Source organism: Hoplias malabaricus, chromosome 9, assembly GCF_029633855.1.
Source record: "Hoplias malabaricus isolate fHopMal1 chromosome 9, fHopMal1.hap1, whole genome shotgun sequence".
Taxonomy (NCBI): Eukaryota; Metazoa; Chordata; class Actinopteri; order Characiformes; family Erythrinidae; genus Hoplias; species Hoplias malabaricus.
In genome coordinates, this window is record NC_089808.1 from 10,728,888 (window position 1) to 10,746,319 (window position 17,432).

At 39.5% G+C, this 17,432-nt stretch overlaps 1 protein-coding gene across 1 annotated transcript in view; it reads right to left on the reverse strand.

The window, feature by feature from the left end:
- Positions 1 to 17,432, reverse strand: part of c8b (complement component 8, beta polypeptide) — a 97,910-nt gene that overhangs the window by 41,108 nt on the left and 39,370 nt on the right. The window contains exons 3-4 of the mRNA XM_066681280.1: positions 6,957 to 7,096; positions 473 to 571 (exon numbers count right to left, since the gene is read on the reverse strand). Coding sequence (XP_066537377.1) covers positions 473 to 571; positions 6,957 to 7,096 — 239 coding nt within the window. The remainder of the gene's footprint in view (positions 1 to 472; positions 572 to 6,956; positions 7,097 to 17,432) is intronic.

Genomic DNA, 17,432 nt, shown 5'->3' on the forward strand with positions numbered 1-17,432 from the left:
ACTTGCTTGTACACCTATTAAAATTGTAAAAGCAATGACACTGCGTTAAAATAATTGTGACCAGTTGATTATATACATGGCGGCACGGTGGCGGAGCAGGTAGTGTTGCAGTCACACAGCTCCAGGATCCTGGAGCTTGTGGGTTCAATTCCTGCTCCAGGTGATTTTTCTGTGAGGAGTTTGGTGTGTTCTCCCCTTGTGTCTGCATGGGTATCCTTTGAGTGCTCCGGCTTCCTCCCATGGCCCAAAAACACATTGGTAGGTGGACTGGCAACTCAAAAGTGTCCAAAAGTGTGAGTGTGTGAATGGATGTGTGAGTGTGTGTGTTGCCCTATGAAGGACTTGTGTCCCCGCCTTGCGCCCAGCGATTGCTGGTAGGCTCCGGACCCACCGCGACCCTGAACTGGATAAGCAGTTACAGACAATCAATGAATAAATGATTATATACAATAATGCTGACAGGACTACTCACCCCTGATCTCTCGTCATAGATCTTTATGCCACTGAAGGAGACAGTTAAGAACACTCTCTGCTTGTGTTCGCCTTTGGACCTTGCAGAGGCAGCAATCCCCTGCAGGAGACAAGAAGGAAGAACAATAAAAATAAAAACCTTAAACGGTAAAGTGCCTCTGACCTTGGTTACAAAGATTACATGGACCCCACCCCCCAACCCTTCCCAGCCCAACACACTAAAACACCACCATCACATCAGTATCACTGCAGTGCTGAAAATGTTCCACAACCCAAATCACGCCTGCCCTGTGGGGTCATGACCACTGAAGAATAGAGTGAGATGGCAAAAAGAAAGTACGTAGAGAAAGAGGTGGACTACAGTCTGTAATTGTAGCACTACAAAGTGCTCCTGTCTGGTCAGTGGAGCTGATCAAAAGGACAGTGAGCAGTGTAGATGCAAGGTAGGTTCCTAATCCAGTGATACGTCAGTGTAAATGTGCTATATAAATAAAGTTGACTGGACTTGACATGTTGACCTCAGTGCAGGTCTTTTGACTATCTATGTTTTAAATAAGTAACAGTAATATTCAGCAGTCTCTAAACTGCTGTTTCCCATGGTTTCCAATTTCCTTTTTAGTTCAAATGTCCCACCTACGCATGCTGAGTAGGCCAATCAGCTGACATCTCTTTCATCTCCGCAATGTTGATAGACAGCACGTTCTCGCTGAAAGCCTCCCTCTGCGGGCAAACACCCGTGCTGTGATGTACGTATGCGAAAGAGCTAAGCACAGTCATTAATGAGCTCCCTGTGACCTGTCAGAGCACTGCTGAAGCCTGACAGAGGAACAAAAAGAGAGCAGGGCTGCTGAACACTGCGTTTCAGCTCGGACGCTAATCGACAAGCTGCCAGCGCCTTCACTGGATTAGCGCTGTTGTGAGTCTTTGAAGACCAGGCTGCTGGAGCGCTCTCAATGCCTACTCACGTAATAGCAGCCTGCCCTCGTAGCAGGGACTTGTATAGAGAAAAGGGCTCTTTGGCTCATGACAAAGAGGGACAGTTTTTGGAGCTATACCGAACACCTTTTAAAAGGTTCTTTTAGAGAATCGTGTGGAAGAGACTATGGATAGGCAATACTGTAACAAGGACACAGACTGTCATTGATGTAAATCCCGGCTCTTGTGAAGTGCCAAAAGCTACTTGTGTCTTAATAGTGCCAGGAGTGTCCAGACAGAATTAACAAAGAGAGTTTGTTTGCTGTGTAGTTTGTTTCATTTAACTATGAAAAATAGTGCACAAATAAGTTTGAAATTGTTTTTGTGTAATGTTTAATTCAAACACAATTTCTGGCATTTTAGCGCAACTGGTGCTTAGTATTAGAAAAGAACAATTATTTTATCCACAAAAAATAACCTTAAAATTAAGTAGTTTGAAAATGGCAACCGAGGAGAATTTATTCATCACTGCATTCGTTAGGAGTTCCATCAGGGAAAAGCCAAAAACATGTGCTTCAATTCGTTCTGTTCTTTGGAACAACATTGTATACCAAAGTACGTGTGAGTTTTGGTTTAGATGAAGGACACTATGTAATACTTTTAACTTATAATGAAAGCGTCAGAATCATTGTAGTGCTTCAATTAACTGTAATAGGGAAAACAAAACCTCTGTCACTACTACTCTGGGCTCAGCACTGCAGAAACAGCACTATGTAACTTTTGAAGGAGGGCAGGAAAGCCCCTCTCGGTCACATTCCTCATTGATTTCAGTACAGTTCAGTAAATTTGAATTACACTAGGGAAGCCCAGGACCAAAAATGCCCAAATCATACCTCGTGTTCCCATAAAGGAGGTGATTTTTAGCAATTGTGAACACAGCACATTTATACTTTCTTTATTTTCATATCATTTTAAATCTAATAAAATGGCAATTGTCATTTTTAATGCTATGTGTCAGGACCGGGCGGACTGACGGAGGCGGACGCACTTGCAATAACACAATGGACTTTACACAAAAGATAACAAAACAGACAGACTTGACAGGAGCTTGGACAAAGAAAGACCTAGACAGAGAGACTTGGAAAAAATGATGTGAACAGAAAGACTTGGACAGAAAGAGAGAGAACTGGACAAACAGGGAACTGGACAGAGCGAGGTAAACAGACAGACAGAGCTAAAGAGGCTAAACTAGACAACAGACTGACAAACAAATGGAAGAGAAGCAAATCTAGGATTATACATGACAGACAGACTAGAGAGAGTGAAACGAAGGTGGAAAATCCAACAAAGAGGCACTAAGACAAGGGAACTTAAATACACAACACAGACAAGGGACACCTGGAAAAGAACGAGGAGGTAGGATTACAAAGGAGACACTAATGAGGCTGAGGAACTGAGAAACAATAACAAACAGAACCATGTGCACAAGCACATGGCCGGGAAAACAGATATGACAGGACCAGGGTGTGACACTATGCAACCGTTACCACAAAATGACAAAAGAGCAGGAAAATGTTTGAACTATGAATTACAATTATATGTTTAACAAAATGCTTTCAAAATTAATACTTTATATCTTACAGATGTTTCTAGTCACGGGTATTATTCATCTGCAGTTCTGTGGTTTAAGCCCTTTTGCTACACATTACCCATTTATTTATCACAGTCCAGTGGTATCCAGCTCAACTCCTGGTGACCAACTGCTCTACAGAATTTCAGTTCATTCACATATTACCCCAACAAAGTTGGGCTGTGGACCCCAAGACTGGAGCTGGACTCTCATTCTGGACCCAGACACGCCCCTAAACATTGGGTCCTCAGTGGCCAGAGAACATGGCGGAAAACTCAGATCTGTTACAAAATCATCTCTTCTGGCTGACATTATTGAGAGTTCAAATTAACTTTTTTACTGACTGGTTAAACTGCACACATAAAAAATATAAGCCACTTATAATTCAGTAAGAATTCATTCAATTATTTTTTATCCAACCTGTTTTTTTTCTATTATTAAAAAAATTGTCATGAAACTACTTCCATATTCTCCTCTTACTACTTACATTCCAAACCACACCTATCACAATGATGCTACAACATAGTTTTATCCACTCCTGCACAAGGCTCTTCAACAAAACGTGTATAAATTATAGAAAGTTCTATATTTTAATGCTTCTTTTAGATATGTTTTTAATACATTTTAGACAGCTTTTAATAAGGAGCTCATGACGTATCCCTTTATAAATATGTGGTTGTCACTGACATACTAAATCATTTTCAGAGCTGTATGAACTTTGAAAGCACTGCTTAAATGGCAAAGTACTTTTTAAAATCACCTTGGCATCACTCACATGTCATGAATGAGATTTATTAACACTTTTTTTAGTAGACTGTGGAGAAGTATCTAATGATTTGACCTTAGAAACATAGGCCTGGGCTTTGTAACAATTTGACAAAGAAGGAAACAACTATTTGATGTAAGAAATGTAGGCACTGGCGTTGTAACACTTTCATAGAGAAGAAACCATTATCCATCCATTATCTGTAACCGCTTATCCAATTTAGGGTCACGGGGGGTCCAGAGCCTACCTGGAATCATCGGGCGCAAGGCGGGAATACACCCTGGAGGGGACGCCAGTCCTTCACAGGGCAACACAGACACACACACATTCACTCACACCTACGGACACTTTCGAGTCGCCAATCCACCTGCAACGTGTGTTTTTGGACTGTGGGAGGAAACCGGAGCACCCGGAGGAAACCCACGCGGACACGGGGAGAACACACCAACTCCTCACAGACAGTCACCCGGAGCTGGAATCGAAACCACAACCTCCAGGCCCCTGGAGCTGTGTGACTGCGACACTACCTGCTGCGCCACCGTGCCGCCCGTATCCACAGTCATTTTTTCTAAGTTTCCTGCCACAGATACCAAACATATATTGCTTTCTGGAATTTAACATATATAAGTATATTGTAGTATTGTGCTATCCTGACACTATAAATACCATGTGTGTGGCGTTCCATGCAACATACAGCAACAGTCATTTCTAAAATACTATCTTGATTTCATATTCTGATAATGAAACTGTCCTAGTCAAAAGATAATAATATATGCTACAGATATGATATCTAACAATGCCTTGGTCAGAGAGTATCCTAAATGGATTAGAACTATCTCCACACTGGCGGTTTACTTTCCTTTCTCTTCCTTTGGTACAGAATTGCTTCATACTGACCTAAATTCTGAAAATTCTCTGAAGGGATTATCTTTGATGCCCTCTAAGCATTCTACAGCTGTGTGAGCCTGTTTCATGAAGATTATCATAAAACATGAAAGTCACAGAATTCTTGACCATCCACTCACTATACAGTGCCAGTCAAATGTTTGGACACACCCACTCAGGGAGGGTTTGTACAGTACCAGTCAAAAGACAATGCTTTTTTTTATGTTTCTTTTATTATTGTAGTAAGTTGTAAATGAATATGGAAGACATTAAAACTATAAAGGAACACATATGGAATTTTGTAGTAAACCAAAAGTATTAAACAAATCAGAATATTTTTTATACTTTAGATTCTTCAAAGTAGCCACCTTTTGCTCTGATGACAGCTTTGCCCACTCTCAGTCAGCTTCATGAGGTCGTCACCTGGGACGGTTTTCAGTGTGGCCTCATCAAGAGTTAATTTGAAGAAAAGCTTGCCTTCTTAATGTGTTTTAGACCATAACTTGGGTTGTGCAGATTTAGGGGCTGGTACACAGTTCTATACAGTGACTATCCCTATTCCACCAATGACTAATGAAAAGTTGTGTCCTAACTTTTAACTGGTACTGCATACACAAAGGAGAAAAAGTGCAAAGGGCACTTAGAAAAGAAATGGATCTCATATACATGGCTGTAGAGGACAAAGTAATTAATAAATATTTGCTTAAAGCTAAATAATCCAATTGAGTATATTCTGACTCTTGCAGTGCTATAACTGAGGTTTCCCAAAAGCCCTGTGAAAAATGGCAAAGTAACGGATCATCTAATCTCAGATCAGTTAGCTATAGTGTTAGTATTAATGTTAACTCCAGTGGTAGCTCTAGTGTACGTTTTACAGTTAGTTAGCTTTAAACTTGGCTCTTCTGATAAAGGTGGACTGAAATTCTATATTTTGCACTGAACATATGATCAACAATCTGAAAATATATTACTTTTATGTCAGTTAATGCTGCTGTGGAATACTAATTTATCCCAGCTTTTCATTATAAGCCTATAACTTAGAAAGAGTAAAATAAAAAAAAAATAAAAAAGGTGGGCCCTATAAGAGATAACAAATTGCACAGTATATTTATGCAAGATATCAACAAAAACAATTATCATGATTTTTTATAAACCTTTAATTTTTCAGAGGGTGATTGTGTTATTTTTAATTCAAAATTCAAACTTTCTCCCGCTGATTTGTCATTCTATGGTAATCATATTGAAATCATTATCATTTGATTCAACAAAAAAATAACCTAAAACTGAAGTAGTTTGAATATAGCAAGGGACAAGAATTTATGCATGAAGGAAAAAGTGCTGCAAAAGCATGTGAATCAATTTGTTCTATTGTTGGGGATAATATTATATCCAAATTTATGTGAGAGTTTTGGTACAGACGTTTTAACAATGGTGATTCCAATGTTAGTGATCGTGGGTATAGTGTATTAAAAGGAATGTCTACAATTGTGAGGAACTGTAGTTCTCTCTGGTTTGTTTATGTTCAGAAGCTCAGCATCTTTCAGGTTTTTATTTACTGTTTGAATTATCACAGAACATCATTTGTAACTCATGTTGTGTAGATTTGTAGCCGTTTCGTTCTGTGTTTACTTTCATGCTGTTAGCAGTTTCCCAAATTTAGAGTGGGTTCCTGTCTAAACAATATGAAACAGCAAAAGTATGTCAATATTACCTACCTATGGAGCAGGAATAAAGCAATATCCTCATCTCAGTTCATGATCCAGTGCACAAAGAAATCTAGAGAACTAGTAAACCATGACGACACATCTGAAGTTTGCAAAGTGTTTTTTTTGAGTACAATCATAGATTTTGCCTTTAATAACTTTTAGGTTTTCTTTTTTTTTTATATTATTTTTAATTGCTATTAAATTAAAAATAGTACGTTTTAATGCTATAACCATCAAATGAAAAAGAGTAGGAGAATGTCTGAATTTCTAATTACAATTAAACATTACACAAAAATTATTTGAGAGTTATTTGTACACCTAATATATTCTACACCCGCTCAGAGTCTTTAAAGCAGTGGGCAGACTGACTGACTGATTGCTACCTGAGTACATTTCCCAGAAGCAATTCAGTGAAAAGTCCTTTTTCAGTTCTGCTTGAAGAAAAAGGGACATACAGCATTGGCTATTTTCCCTAGGATCAAGCCAGGTACTTTCTCGTTTACACACCTCAGCAGTAAGTCACACACAGTTCTCATGTTAAGTCTCTCCAAAGGCTTTCCTGCTTCATGTCAAACAGCTTTACCTTCAGCTTCATCATGGAGTCCTGGCAGAGCTTGTCTCCACGAGCTGCATTCACATCATCAATACCAATAAGCTTAGCCTTGTAGCGCACACCATCTCCCCTGAAGCGCTTAATCAGAGCCTGCTCACTACGGTCCTGACCTGAGAGAGAGAGAGAGAGAGAGAGAGAGAAGAAAAAAAGGAAAAGGAAAAGATCAGTGCTGATGAACTTTCATAAAGACTCACCCTGCAGAAAGGCAACTGAGCTCCTGATAATGATATATTAGGATCTGTAAGGGTTAACGATTGGTTAATTTGCTAATAGCAGGGCTAGGAAAACACAATATAAATGGCAAACATTAAAGCAGGGCTGCAGGGCACACAATTAGTTGCACAAAGCAGGGCCCATTTAAAAGGGAATTGTTCATATCTGGATTGGAAATTGATTGTTACAGGTAATAATTTGGAAATGTGTGTAAACGACATATAAATGTGATGTTGCTTTAGGACACATTCGTTACTTTCTCTCTTCTCTCTCTCTCATCCAAATGTGTTGATCCTGACATGATTTAAAGGAACACTAGGTAAGATTAGGGTTTTTGCTCCTGGGGCTCCTCCTACTGTAATTCATGTTTACAGCACTGTGCTGAAATAAATGGAGGGGGAGGGATGGGCTGGTTTCCTACCTTCCTCCAAAAGTTACATAGTGAAGCTTCTGCAGTGCTGAGCCCAGAGTAGCAATGACAGAAACTCTAGTCTCCCTGTTACAGGTCAGTGGAGTAGCACAATGATTTTGAAGCTGCAATTTTAACATAAAAATATTATATAGCGTTCCATTAAAATAAAATAAAATAAAATAAAATAAATTATAGGAAGCTTTGCACTTTCTGACAAGAATGTTAGGTTCAAATACTTGGTAGCTTCATGTCATGGGGAAAGAGGCATGGCTAAACTGAAAGAATAAGAACCCATTCTGAAGGGCAGTATAACTATGCATGGTGAACTCATTTTCAACTCTCATCCTTATGAGAACACTGAACACACTGTCCGCATTGGAAGTTAAAAAAAAAAAAACAATGAGAAAAATGCATCTCAGCATAGTATTTAAAAAAAATAAATAAATACACAAATAATAAAACTTCCCTGTTGTGAGAGGAGAGCATGAGTCTGATAAAGAGTGCCCAGATTGAGCTGGGGGAAGTGCAGGCCAGCCAAGAACCCAATAGCCACCCCACGCCCCATTCCCATGAGGCCTTTAGAGTCCCCTTCCATTGAGAGGGGGGGTGGGTATTATTTCAGCCCACAGCACATCCACAATCCCTGCAGGCCATCCCAGGGAGCCGAGGCGATTCAGAGTAGAATTGAGGCTCTACTTTTTCATAATAATGAGCAGTTCCTGTCCCCTCACTCCATTAAATGAGGTTTTGGTTTTGATTGGCTCATGATTCAGCACTGCCAATAGGATGAGCATATGAGCATATGGGGTATAAAGTCTGTATTGATGTGTGTTATCAGTGAAACTGTGTTCTCTGGAGTAATTTATCTGCCAAATACAATTCGAGTTAGAGTGGCTCTTGTGATCCAGGGCATGTCTTTCAGAATCAGTATCTGTCTTCACTAAATTTCTCATGGCTGAATGCCGTTAAATACAGTTATACCTTAACTTACGAGTTTAATTCATTTAAATCATTTCCCAATTAAAATGAACTGAAATGCCATTAATCCATTCCAGTCCCCAGTTACACGTTTTTAAATAAGATTTACTTTATAAATAACAAATAATGTATAAAAAATAATAACACATAACAAAAGAGAATGTAAAGAAATGAACTGATTCTATTTACTGGTGTATTTACTCTGAAGAACAGACGAAGATTCTGGTGGAGGTGGAGGTTTTTTGTTCATGCTCTATCGCTTAATGTAACTTACTCGCTACACACCTAATGCTACAATGCTACAAAAAACAGAGATGCTACAACAGAGATGCATGGCAAGATAACCAAGTGAAATTAACAGTTACTGGGCCACCTAGTTGATTGTGATCTAAACTTGCTCACTTGTAACTCAGATCTCGACTCGCATAATAAAGCAAAAAAACAACAGAAGGACAGCCCGTATCTCGGAAAATTCGTAAGGTGATTTACTCGTAAGTCTGGATTTCACTGTACAGACTAGCAAAGCTTTCCTGGAAGAGCCGAGGTGGCTAATGCAGCAAATTTCACTTACAGTACACTGCCTTTTAATACCATTCATTTATAGATGAAACATTAGATGAGCTGTTTACAAACATTTGGCACAAGACTTTAATCATTTAAAAACCCAAGCCTGTTGGGCAATCTATATTAATAGTAGACTGACAGCTCTCAACAGACTGCTGAATGCTGGACTAAATGAAAAAATTTAATAAATCCAAAAATTTCATTCATCTCATTCATTGTCTGTAACCGCTTATCCAATTCAGAGTCACGGTGGGTCCAGAGCCTACCTGGAATCATTGGGCGCAAGGCGGGGGATACACCCTGGGGGGGGCACCAGTCCTTCACAGGGCTCCAAAAATTTCATAAACTTAATTACTCAGCCCTTATCAGCATTTTTGCTTTTTTCAATTAGGCAAATATGGTACTTTGCACATGGAACTGGACACTTTTTTAGTCCTTGCTTGGATGTAGCTCCAAGTGAACAGAGTAAGTAATAAACCATGACATGTAAACTTTGCAGAGCGTAGATTGGTCAGAAAGTATTGTCAGTCATGATAAAATGCAGTCCAGTACAAACTAAGCATTTGCAAAATCATTTGTTTTTATCTGATTCACAACGGGCAGCAGGTGCAGCAGGTAGTGTCGCAGTCACACAGCTCCAGGGGCCTGGAGGTTGTGGGTTCGATTCCTGCTCCGGGTGACTGTCTGTGAGGAGTTTGGTGTGTTCTCCTAGTGTCTGCGTGGGTTTCCTCCGGGTGCTCCGATTTCCTCCCACAGTCCAAAAACACACGTTGGTAGGTGGATTGGTGACTCAAAAAGTGTCCGTAGGTGTGAATATGTGTGTGTGTCTGTGTTGCCCTGTGAAGGACTGGCGCCCCCTCCAGGGTGTATTCCCCCGCCTTGAGCCCAATGATTCCAGGTAGGCTCTGGACCCACCGTGACCCTCAATTGGATAAGCGGTTACAGACAATGAATGAATGAATGAATGAATGATTCACAACGGCAGCTGTTAAAATCATGCCGTGATCTTTTGAATAGTTTCAAACGCTCCTTGGATTGGTCGCTGGTGAAAGAATCCAGCAAGAGTTGGATGGTGCAACAAGGAATGGGGAAAAACTACTGAGCTGTCGGAACTGATGAGTGGCAAAACTATTCTGAGCTCCAGAAAACAACATCAGTGCGTGAATATATAATGAGTAAACTATGCTTAACATTACCACCATGTGGTTGAGGTGTCCAAAGCCTACTGTTCCCGTTAGAGATAGTGATTTGCAATGTCACTGGTTACATTTCTGGGGAGAACTACTATAGTGGAAAACAAACCAGGTACCAGGGACTCGTCTAAATTGGCTGGCTCTCCCATTTTGTTTGGTTGAAAACTGAATAGCTCCCAAACAGGCAAAGTTGCATTTGGTTTCGTGACTAGTTTGCTGCCATTGTGTCCATTTTATAAAATGAAGACTGAAACTCAGCTGTTCATTCATTTATTTCACATGCACTAAAGAGTTAAACAAGAAAGACTTTGCAGAAACTGGAAAACGTGTATACATCAGTGGTGATAGTTGCTTGTCATTCCTTGCGATCGGCTGCTCAATATCGGCAGCCCTAGCTATGCCTGAAAGATGAACTAGTCGAATTGTTTTGAAACAGATGTTTGGACATGGAAACAGTTAAAGCTCCTATCTCACGACCATCAATCAGTCCCTAAACACATAAAACCATCCCACTAGCCTAAATAAACAGAGTGGAACATATGGCCTTTGCGTCCTTTCATGCTACATCAAACTTTATCCAGCATTAGTGCTTATTGAATATCATCACAAATATCTATCATAGGTCCAGGGTCTCTCCTACGGCTCTGGAGCCTAATCTCAGCCCCTTTCACACCAGTTAACAGGCCACCAGGGCTAAAGACAGGGATCAGAGCCATTACACAGGATGAGGTTTAAAAATCTGATCAAATGCCAACATACAGCATCACTCATCTGCTGGATCTCATCGCAGGGGGCTTTAAACAGCACAGATCCAATTGCACAACAGTGACATGCTGAGTTTCTCCATGCTGAGGCTTTTCCGGGACATTCTGTGTGCACTGACCTCCATGTTAATGGACTCTGAGACACAGGATGCTGGAAAACTTAAAATTCAGAGCACGTGGCTGAACTAGCAAAGGAGGTCAGCCTCCTCAGGGCTGATTAAAATCAAGCCTGTAGATCCAGCAGAGAGGTTCTCCCTAAACAAACTGCCGTTAGCTAGATGCTACATTGAAAATGGAAACATTGTAGCAATTGTGCTTCGCAGTTTGGGCTAGGTATGGTAAAAGGTTAGATCCCATTACAGCTTTGCAAAAATGCAAGAGGAAAAAATGGGACCTCTGGAGTAGTAGGCCCTGAGTTGAACATTATCATGATAAAAGGTAAGAATAGGCTACAAGGCTATAAATCCCCTGCTTAGCGCTATGGAGTGATGGACCTTCAATATCTTTGGGATGAGTTTCAATGACTTTTTTGATCCAAAATGAATCACTAAACTTCAGTACCTGTTACCTGTAAGGGTGAGAGGGGGGTGGTTTCCTACCCTCATCCAAAAGTTACATAGTGCAGTTTCTGTAGTGCTGAACCTGGAGTATGAATGACAGAGGCTCTGTATAGTTCAATGAAGCAGAGTTGTAAATGTACTGTAAAAATACAACCTAATGTTTCTTGAAAGCAGCTGTCAATACCCTTGCTTTCTGAACAAAATGGAGTGAGTGACGAAAAATCCATGCTCATATAGTGTACCTTTGTCCAAGAGACTCAAAAATGAGATTACTTAGCTACTTACGTGAGAACATAAGGTAATTCAATATGCCAGCATTGTACATTTTAATGTCTGATAATTAATATATTATTTATTTCTTCATCTATTTCTTAACTGTTGTTAGTTTAACCAAGAAAGTGACTACACAGAAACCTTGTTTATTAATCAACAGCACAGCACCATTGTGATCAAATACAGCGAGATGTTCTCCACCACATGCTTGGCAAGTGCCTTATCTGCAGCATCTTATCCTGAACCATCTTCTTTCTTCACACCAGCCACAGGATATTACCCGGTTGGTGTCCTCTATAATTTGATTCTGTTCGCAGATAACCCCAAGTTAATTAAATTGAATGTTCTCTGAGGCCATTAGGGTTTATGACTCTATGCTTAGTTAAACTGTGGCCTAATTCTGTAGAGAAAGCCAAGATCCACCGGCTTACTCAGGATGAAGGTTCAACAGCCACCCAGTCTACAGTTGTCACACTTAACATGTGTTAATAAATAAAGAGCTGTCCAGGGTACATTAGGAGGCATTAGGCTTTAGGAGGCACAGTCTACAGTGACTGGTGGTGGGTGGTGGGTGGTGGGGGTAGTTTTCCCAGACAGGGATTAGGCCTAGTCGTGGACTATAAAGCGTTTTGAATTGTGATTTTTCATTGAAAGGAGGATATAGTCCAGGACTAGGCTAAATCCCTGTCTGGCGAACCACCCCTTATTGGGTAATAAGAAAGTCCTGGAATAACAATTTACCCTGAATTTTTTCCACACAAGAGGGTTGTTTTTCACCACATTCAAGTTTATATAATCAAACTTATTGCTTCACTATAATGCAATCAGTTTAAAAATGATTTTCTGTCACCTACACTCAGAAAAAGAGGTACGTGAAGATACATTATTGTCACTAAAGGTACAAACAGTGTAAATGTACCTTCAAAGGCACAACACTGGTTTTAAACTTCAGTTGTGTTCCCTAAAGGTAAAGAGAGAAAGAGAGGTGAATATTTGTAATCTTTAGTTATAGAACTATGTAAAATAGAAGTCCTGGAGATGAAATGGAGTATATGATATCAACACAAATGAAAAATCCAAAATTATAATAGATTAAGATACAATTATGTTCCCCAATTACAGGTAAAGAAAATGTGCCCTCAAGGGTATGTACCACCACAGTGAGTCTGTTTGACAGTGTACCAATGTTTTTTCAGAGATTTAGCATTTTCTTATGATTAGTTACAGTGCATATGCACTTTACATGAACAAATATTGTGCTGAATAAACCTGAGAAACCACTGAAGACCAAGTGGCAAACTCCTTGAGCTTGTTGCAGAGTCTGCCGCATTCGGTCAAACTGTTGCAAATAGAAAAAGAGCAAGCTGTCGTGCTTCCGTTGGGCTGGACCAAGCTCCCAGCTGAGAGGACCCTGTCTCTCTATTACACGAAGAGTGCCAGCCAACTTCAACTGAGACAGCAGCACTGCGTCCTCCTGATGGCCAGGAGAAGGGACAGATGGCGGCAGATGGGCGGGAATGAGGAGCCCTCAGGACAGACGCGTTTGGCGAGAGAAGCTGTAGTTCGGGAGGCCTAGCGCTGGCACCGGAACTGTTTGACCTCTCTGCCACCACTTTAGATGAATCGCCAGAAATTGTGAACTACACAGAAATAGTTTGTGCTTGTCATCATGATTCAAGACTTGTGGTTTCCAGAGACAGGGCACAAAAGGATCATGGCTGCAGTGCTTTTTTTTTTGGAATACATGAATACATGCAGTAAAAATATTGCTGCGTCAAAACAATCTTTCACACAGACTGGATGGCCAAATGTCTATGGAGTTTATGGAGACTCATTTTACATTTGTTTTTTCCTGTAATGTAGTATTAATATTAGGGGTGGGACTTGATAAAAAAATTAATCAAATTAATTAGAAGCTTTGTAATTAATTAATCAAAATTAATCACGTTAAATCAAATTTCAATATTTAGCATGAGAATTACTGATTTAAGTTTGGTTGATGAATGAATCAACGAACATAAGCTTAAATTCAAAATCTTGTTTATTTTCCCACCAGTCTACTACCAGTGAATTGGTCAATTTGTCTGACGTGGACTTTGACATTTTGTTTCTGAACGTGAACCCCAACATGTGGTCGAGTGTTGACTGGCGACACTGTTTGCAGTACAGTAATCCCTCGCCACTTCGCGGTTCATCTTTCGCGGATTCGCTACTTCGCAGGTTTTTTCAAGGGGGCTTTTTTATCATTTACATGTATTAGACTAGGCCTGTAGGTGACAAAATATATCATTTACGAGTATTTCTTACATACAGTACATGTATTGTTCATGTCCACATCCGAGTGAAATTTACTTACGCTAAATCATAGTTTAGGAACTGGTAGGATATCACATGTAGTTCCAGCTGAAAAACATTATAAAATGACTGTTTAATGCAAAGTGTGGGTTGTTAACAGTATAGGGAGGGTTTTAAAAGACCAAATACTCATTAAATACACAAAAAATATCTTTCCTCTACTTCGCCGAAAACGAGGGATCACTGTACTGTTAACATTACTGACCTGAACGCTAGCCCCAACATGTTTTGCATTGAGGTGGTAACGAACGGTGGAAGTGCTCCTGTGAAAAGCAAACTCCTTCCTGCATAAAGTGCAAATAACAACATTTTTGTGTGTACTTCCATCTGGAATTTTCTTGTATTTAAATTTCCCATCCACCAGCGTAGTGTCTTCCGCCATCTCCATCATGTTCATCACATTGTGCGTCGTTATAATTTGTATGCCTGGAACTCATGCACTGAGAAACTTTCCATGGTGCAAAGTGCGATTAAAATGCGTTAATTTTTTATTTCGTTATTTTCCCCATAATTAATTAACCGAAATTAATGCGTTAAAGTCCCACCCCTAATTAAGATACTTTTTGCTACCTTTAGCTGCAATAACTTATTCTACTCTTGTTTACAAACCTTTGGATAGCTTTATGCCAGATTTTGGTTAATTTCTGTGTGAATATGATACACATTTGTGAGGTCATGCAGTGTTGCTGGACGATTACTTTTGGATCACAACTGTCACTCCGTCAGTTCCATGGATCCAGAAACCAATGCTGGGGGGCTTCTAACTCCATTTTGTTGCCAATTATTTTGTGATTATACAAGCTGTGTTTAAGCAATTAAACACCTGCATCAGCAGTGAGTCAAGATGCACATATAGTAGCAAAACAGCTATCCATGGGTTGCAGTCACATGTTTTTTTCTTGTTTTATTTTGGTCTGGGCACCATATTGGGGACCGATTTTCTGGTTTCTGAGCACAGCACTAATGTAAATGAATGGGACAGATGGATATATTTATGTCATGCACAAGTCCTCTCCCTGCATTGGAGAGGGTCTTATAACACCTAGAAACACAGAAGCCCACCACCTCCTTGCATCAGGAGAGGAAATTATCCCACAGTGTACAGTGTTGGGGGTAACGCAGTACAAAGGAACATGTTACAGTAATGTGATTCCATTTTTCTGCAACAAAGTAATGTAACAAATTACTGTTAAATATTCTGTAATCACATAACTTTTGCTATCCTAATAAAGATTATGTTACTTTCGTTTCTCACAATTTTCTATAAAATTTCATTTTAATAACATTAGTAACATTTCCTAAGTCCTTTTCTATGTAATTTCTGCGTGCACTAAGCCCTGGGCGCAGGTTCCTGAACACAGATTTAGGCAGCTCCATGCAAGTTTAAAAAGAGCACCATGAAGATTCTGTAACTTTTAATTTATGAAGACTTGGCTTTTGTTAATTTAGTTGTAATACTTGTTTTTATTTATTTATTTATTTTTGACCACTTTTGTTTTTAATAATTTTTTTATTTGAATATTTTATATGGCTTAAATACCTATAGGTTTTTTCAGAGAAAACAGTAACATCAAATATAGTGGAAGTGATTTTATACATGTTTAATGTTGCTTCTCCTGCTATACAGTCATGTGAAAAAGTTAGGACACCCCATGAAAACCTTTGTCTTTTTGAACATTTTTAAACATATGGACATAGGAGCTTCATTTGAACAGTACTGAGAGATGGAGCTTATGTAACTTAACCAATAAAACTGAAGAAACTGCTTATAAACACAAGTTGCAAAATTTAATGAACCACATTTTCCTGTCGAATTAGCATCTACTTACTGTCTGGGTGCAGTATTATTAGTTTTGTTACCTGTGATGTGCACTATGTAGGGAGACTGACACTACTTTGGGACATGACCAAACTGACAGACGAACAGAGCTCTGTTTACAAACGTAGTTGGGATAAATGGGTCAGGCATCCATGCTTTTTATTTCTGTCATTTTAGCATCCAAATGAGGATGTACAAGTGTTGACAGATCAATAAAACGATTAAAATATCAATACTAGAGTTGGACAATACGGCCAACATTTATTCATTCCTTCATTGTCTGGAACCGGAATAATTGGGCGCAAGGGGGGAATACACCCTGGAAGGGGCACCAGTCCTTCACTGGGCAACACACACACTCACACATTCACTCACCCACTCACACCTACGGACACTTTTTTGGACTGTGGGAAGAAACCGGAGCACCCGGAGGAAACCCACACGGACACAGGGAGGACACATTAGCTTTAAAATTGAGTACAATTAACTGATGACAGCGCCCCCGTAATGACCGTCAGTCTGTGACAGATGCTGCAAAAAATATATATTGAAATATTGAAAATGTAAACAAATATCATTTCATTGCTATTGAAATATTTATATAGAGTGATACGTTGATACTGAATTATTGTCTAGCCCTAGCTGAAACCCAGCTAGGTTTATGTCCATAAAGAACCACATACAGTGTATCTTAAGAAAATAAATAGAATCAAATTCAAAGAATATTATAAACAAAGCCTCAACTTTCTGCCTGGAAACGTTCATGGGGTTTCCTCTTTCTTTGGCAACATCAAAGAGGCACTGTAATTGATGTTTCTTTTTAACCAAGATTTAACAAGAGGCTCTCTTTTCTTATGCCAATGAGAGAGAGAGAGAGAGAGAGAGAGAGAGACACTCTCATCCTGATGCTGCTAATTACAAACTCAGATGAATGAGTGTCACCCTCTCACTTTAATTAGTGACACCAACTCCCACCCCACACACACAATTCTTCCATTTCCAAAAAAAATCTTCATTATAAGAGTCTGGACTATTATCCACAACCTACCATTCAGCCCAAAAAGAACAAAATCCAAGTCAGACAAGTGACTTGGAGCCAGCTTTTTTCTATGGGGCTCAGCATAAATTAGAAGTGAGCAATATGGCGATACGTTATAATTACCATGATACCTTATTATACATTTTCGATCGATTAAGGACATCTGCTCATACAACATCTCCTCTGAAACAATGGGTATTTACAGGGAACTTGTCCAACTTTTCCCACAGGAAAAATTTAGATGTTTGTGAACAGATATGTTCCTTTAAGAAAATT